Genomic DNA, 6331 nt, shown 5'->3' with positions numbered 1-6331 from the left:
AAAACCAATTATTAATTACTACCCACTACTGGGACTTTATTCTTCCAAATTTTCTACTTAATTATATATTCTGTGAACTATGAGTTATTTCATTGTGGCTGTGAACAGGCCATGTGTGAATATTGGGTTTGATTCCTCTTCTACTTCTGTGGTCATTTATTTGGCTTCAGTTTGTTTCTTTACACATATGCACTGGTCAGTAACCTGTTAAATATTTGAGGGGAGCCTGCAATATTGTGATTCACAAGAAATATATACATTTGGTTTTTCTGATGAGCAAATATATTTTTCATTTACTTTATCTTCATTCATGGTTCCTGCCTCACGATTCCTCAAACCCATGAAATTTTCTAAGAACAATGAGAATATCTTTTGTTACATTTGGTCTCTTTTTCTCAGCTCCTGAAATCACTTCAAAGCCATTAAAGTAAAATGAGTGTTGCTTGTTATTCATCACATGCCCATTTTCCTCACTATGTTAATGGGATGACTTTTTGAAAGCCAGGGCTTCTTTGCCAGGGAAACTAACCATGTATTCAAAGGGCGGAACTTTGAGTTCCATCCCCTGGTTTTTGGAGAGGGCTAGAGATTGAATCAGTTACCAATGATTAACATCTTAATCTGTCCTGCTTATGTAATGAAGCCTCCATAAAAACCCAAAAAGAAGGGGTCTAGAGAGATTCCAGGTTGGAACACTTCATATGCCACTATCTAGGCCCCAAACTCCATAAGAACAGAAGCTCCTTTTTCCGGGACTTTGATATATATTTTTTCATTTGGCTCTTGACTCATATTCTTTTACCCTTTGGAATAAATTGATAATCTAATTATCAGGTTTTTTTAGTTATGTGAGCTGCTCAAGCAAATTAATTGAACCCAAGGAGCGGGTAACAGGAACTTCTAATTTGCAACCAGTTAATCAGAAATACAGGTATCAACCTAAACTTGCAATTGGTGCCTGCATTAAACCCCTAAGTTGCAGGGGGGTGGATGGGAAGCCAGTTAGGACACTGCAATCTTTACACAGTTGGTCAAGCACAGATAACAATATGTACTTGCAAATTCAAACCTTGAGTGGAGGATATTCTTGTGGGACTGAGCTTTTAATGTATGAAATCTAATGCTATCTGTAGGTAGAAAATATCAGAGTTGACTTGAATTGTTGGAGACTTGCTCCTTGATGGTGTGGGAAACCTCCCCACTCCCCAAATGGTAATTGATGTCAGAAATGTTGCAGGGACCTTCTGCAAACTTCCAGGAATCTCTCTATGTGAAGTTAGGTATCTCTTCTCAGGTATTCTGTTTAATGGACTCTAAAAACTTTGGTCTTCTTTCATTCTCAGCTATTGTTCTGCAACTCAGGAAGTTCATGGGCCCTATCTGGGTTTCTGCTACCATAGTCTGGAAACTCTCTCAAAGCAGTGAGCTGAGGCAATTGTAGTATTTATTTTATATATTTATTTAGTATATTTTTTCTGTCTCTCAGGGATTATAGTTCTTTGTTGCCAGATATTCATTGTCTTGAAAACTCTTGCTTTATACATTTTATCTAATTATTTTGTTTGTTTTGGATTGGAATATAAATTCAGTTTCTACTTTGACCAAAAGCAAAATTCCCCATCACCATTCATTCTTCAATGATCACATATATGTTGAATAACTTCTATATGCTCAGTACCATCCTAGGCTTCCTAATAAAATAAGAAAAAAAGACTAATACTTTGAAAGGAGAGAAAAAAGTTGCAGTCACAGGGAAGACATAATAAAACCTTACAAAGAGAGGAAAAAATAAATTACAAATAGCAGCTTTACAGAAAAAAAGGGAAGAAAACCAAAACTCTTAATGAGGCCATGGTAACTCAGTTTAACATACATTATCCTATACTTCTCAAAAAAATGCAGTTCACGATGTTGTGGAACAATATAATAATGAACATGCAAAACAATGGTAATGATAAAAATCATTTTCAACACTAAGGCTTTCAAAAAGAAAATAGAGAATTAGATTTTCAAATGATTTATCTCTGAAATAATCAAAACTAAACCTGGATGCTTAAGAGTCACTTGGGAAAAATCACTTATAAAGAAGAGCTCATCACATATTTACGGTGAACAGTTGCTATACAACTGGTTTCATGCTTGAATGTGTGATTAATTATAAGGACTCTGGAGTGTTGAGAAAAGCAAGTTTGGTACATCCTTGCTTCCAAATAATTTGTTTTTGTGACATCTTGTGTGTAGCCCATTTAAACCACTATCTCATGAGAATAGTTTAATAACCTCCCTCTGGCACCTTCCATCTAAGATTCTCTATTGCAATAAATAACTCTGGTTGGTGCTGGGCAGATACCTCTATGAGAGGTTTCTAACATCTCATAATAAGCCATCCAATCTCTGTCTATGCCAAGGAGAATGGCATGAAAGAGAAGAATCATGCTGCTGAACTCACTTATCAACCCATACTAAGTGGGTTGGTTTCATGAAGAGTACAAAACACACAGTATAACTGTCGACTTTATTTTCTTTAAAATAACAGGCAGCATCGTCTTTAGGAGCTGCTTAATGACAGATTCCATAAATTCACAAGTCGTGGAAGCTCACTGTCTTTAGAAAGAAAATAAAATGAAGAGTTGGGAAAAGGTGATAGTACAGAAGTTTAATTGGACAGTCATGAAGAGTGTTATGGAGTTCAAGGTTAACTTGTAATAATTCACAGTATATATGTGAGAGGCCAAGGTCTTGTTTTGGGCTCTGGGGCATGACTGGAGAAATTATATGCCTTAAAAGGATTTTTCTGGAGATTGAAAGTGGGACATATTTGATTGGAATAATTAACTTTCTTTTGGATCTCCAGATAAAGTCTGTAAAGTATCTTTCTGGCTAGGATGGGTAACCCAGCACAGATAAATGGAAACCCAGCAAAGGATAACTGGAAATTGAGCTCATTGATAAACAGTTTATATTCTCTATCTGATTATACATCTTTCTTGCTCTCCTTTCAGATTAAGTGGCATATATTCTTCAGTTCTAAATAAGCCTCCATAGGAAGAATGACCACCCCCAAAAAAGAAATATGTTTTACATCAGAGTTTAAAAGGAAGCCTGGATTACTGGTGAGTTTTAAATCTTTGCTAGAGGTTAGTAACTATATGATACAGTGGGACTCTCTAAATACGTAATTAATTTGCTTAAGCAAAATTTATTATGTTCTTTCCATATCCATACAGTTTTAGACCTCGTTACAGTGTGAGACGTGAAGAGTAAAAATCCAATCTTACAAGCATTTAAATTCAAATTAGATAAGGGAAACTCATTCAGGTAACAGTTGGAAGATGATATCAAATCATATGTGGTAAATGACAGATGAAAGAAAAAAAGCAGTATATTCTATAGGGATTTAATGGCTAGAGAAATTTTTTCGAATATGAAATATTCATGGAAAATTTTGTAGGATGTTGGAATAGACTGATTTTTAAACAATGAATTTAATTACTATCAGTTGAGATAAAGCATGATCACATTTAAGATTACATCAGGAGGTGTGCAAATATTCTGATGTGGAAATGATTAAGTCTTGTATGGTGGTATTAAGAAACCAACCTGGCTAGAGTAGAGAGTGAATAGAAAAAAATTGTTAGTTGAAACAAAAAAATTCTCATTGAAAAGGGCTATGCATATAGGCACAAGAAGTATTAAAAAGTAGAGGCAACAAAATGAACTAAGTATATACTTAAGTTTTTTAAAAATATATTTTATTGAGTTTTTTACAGAGAGGAAGGGAGAGGAATAGAGAGTTATAAACATCGATGAGAGAGAAACATTGATTAGCTGCCTCTTGCACACCCCCCACTGGGGATGTGCCCACAACCAAGGTACATGCCCCCTTGGCCGGAATCGAACCTGGTACCCTTCAGTCTTCAGGCCAATGCTCTATCCACTGAGCCAAACCAGTTAGGGCTATATTTAAGTTTTACATGGGTAGTTGCAGGGGTGTTGACGGTAGCATTGATGTTTTTTGGTGGTTGTATTATTTGGATCAGTGACAAAAACAGAAGGGAAAGAGAAGTATAAAAGAAGAGCATGAATTCCAAGATATTCTGGAAGACAGTTAGAGCAAAGGGAGGAAAGCTGGTTATATCAAAAGATATTTTGAATTGTGTTTAAGAAATTATTTGTTAATGTTTTATATTATTCTAATGCCAGCTAAGAAGTAATGACAATATCCACTTTGATTATTTTATCACTTTTTTGTATTTTGAAAAATCAATATATTAATTTAAAAGAATATATTGAACAACCTAGAAATTAATTGTACAAATGGTATCACATGAATTTTTAATGCCTTGGGGAATCATGTGGGTTATTAAGATATCCTGTTCTTTCTTTCTGCATATAAATAATAGGAAAAATGTCCAAGTTTCCAGATTCCTGAATATTATTAGGCATTATGTTTATGTGGATAAAGTGCAGAAACTTCTTTTAAAGATTCAGCTAAGATGAGTAAATATAAAATTAGATGCAAACATAAATAAAGAAATAGAAAACATTCTGAGAATACCATTTTTCTAAGATTTGGACAAGAACAAAAGTATGTCCTTACTTTTTATTGTCACTTGATCAATGATTAAAATGTTATAATCCAAAAGAACTCTAGTCACTCTAACATTTTAAAAGCATTTATCAACTGTTGTAATTTCAGGTAGTTATTCCGATAGGTTTGGAAACATCTTAGGATCAATACTTGATATAAAGATGCCTAGGAATAGTACTGTCCAGAGGAGTTATATGGCTTATGTCCTATTGACTTAAAATTTATGATTTTCTTTCAATAGGAACATTTAGAAGCTGACCTGGGCTGATCACAAGAAATATCTATGGAGTTTATAAACAATAGCTGGTTCCAGCCACCCACTTTTCTTCTAATAGGTATTCCAGGACTGGAGGCTGTACAAATATGGATCTCTAACCCACTGTGTGTCATGTATGCAATTGCCCTCCTAGGGAACTTCACCATCCTCTTTGTTATCAAAACCATATCCAATCTCCATGAGCCTCAGTACATCTTCCTGTCTATGCTGGCAGCCACAGATGTGGGTCTGTCTTTATCAACTCTACCTACAGTACTCAATGTCTTTCTCCTAAATCACAGAGAGATTGAGTTCTGCTCTTGCCTAGCTCAGATGTTCTTCATCCATACCTTCTCCTCCATAGAGTCAGCCATTTTGCTGGCTATGGCCTTTGATCGATTTGTAGCTATCCGAAACCCACTACAGTACACTGTGGTCTTAACCCCTCCCCGGATTATAAGGATGGGGCTTGCAGCCATAGTCAGGGGTGTGGTTTTAATGGCACCCTTGCCAATACTACTCAAGCGATTGTCCTTCTGCAAAGATATTATTCTATCTCATTGTTACTGCTATCACCCTGATGTTATGAAGCTGGCCTGTGGCCCTGTCAGAGTCAACATCATCTATGGGTTATTCCTTGTCCTCTGTTCTTTTGGAGTTGACTCTATGTTCATTGTCATTTCTTACATCCTGATTTTGAAAACAGTGCTGGGTATTGCATCCAGAGACAGCCAGCTCAAGGCACTTAATACTTGTGTTTCCCACATTTTCACTGTTTGCATTTTTTATGTGCCACTTATTGTGCTGGCTCTAATTCATAGGTTTGGTACATTCACATCTCCTCTTCTCCATGTCACCATGGCCAATCTCTTCCTCTTCTTGACCCCTGTCCTTAATCCCTTGGTATATAGCCTAAAAACTAAACAGATAAGGTCTGCAGTACAGAAGATATTTAAGAACAGGAGAAACTGGCTCAAGTAGCCAAGAATGGCCTTAGCTAAAACGATGCCCTGATTATCTTTCCCTTTTATTTGTCAATTCCCTTCTGGAACAGTATGGTTTATTGAGAGTTAAGGTATTATCTTCCTGTCTGTCAAGAGGATGGTGGTATTTTTGTTATTGTTTTGACCCAATTCATCATCTCTATCACTTCATGAGGGATATTACTGAAATAATTTTATGTCTCTTTTCTATTTAAATATTTGAGTTTAAATAGCTAAGTGGTCACAGCTAATTATGTGATAAAGGCTGTTATTAACATGTTTTAGAAAGCTTTCAATTTTCTTATCCCTATCCTCTCCAACCTCAACTCCATCTACAGATTGCACTTTTCAAACTAGACGAGTCAGTATATTTTTACACATATATGCCAGCCTTTACCTTACTCTAACTTTTTTTTTACCAATTCCCTGATTTCAAATTTCAACACCAATCTTTTTTAAATTTTGTTTTATTGCTTAAAATATTACAAAGACTAGTACATA

The 6331-nt window shown here is 35.5% G+C and overlaps 1 protein-coding gene across 1 annotated transcript; it reads left to right on the top strand.

Moving 5' to 3' along the window:
* Positions 1–4874: 4874 nt before the first annotated feature.
* LOC102430330 (olfactory receptor 51A4-like) lies at positions 4875–5828 on the top strand. Its single transcript, XM_006094537.1, has one exon. The coding sequence runs from the start codon at positions 4875–4877 to the stop codon at positions 5826–5828; it is 954 nt and encodes a 317-aa protein (XP_006094599.1).
* Positions 5829–6331: the final 503 nt, after the last annotated feature.

Source organism: Myotis lucifugus, unplaced genomic scaffold (assembly GCF_000147115.1).
Source record: "Myotis lucifugus unplaced genomic scaffold, Myoluc2.0 scaffold_138, whole genome shotgun sequence".
NCBI lineage: Eukaryota > Metazoa > Chordata > Mammalia > Chiroptera > Vespertilionidae > Myotis > Myotis lucifugus.
Note: the sequence above shows the minus strand (reverse complement) of the source record. Positions and strands in the feature narration are given on the sequence as shown.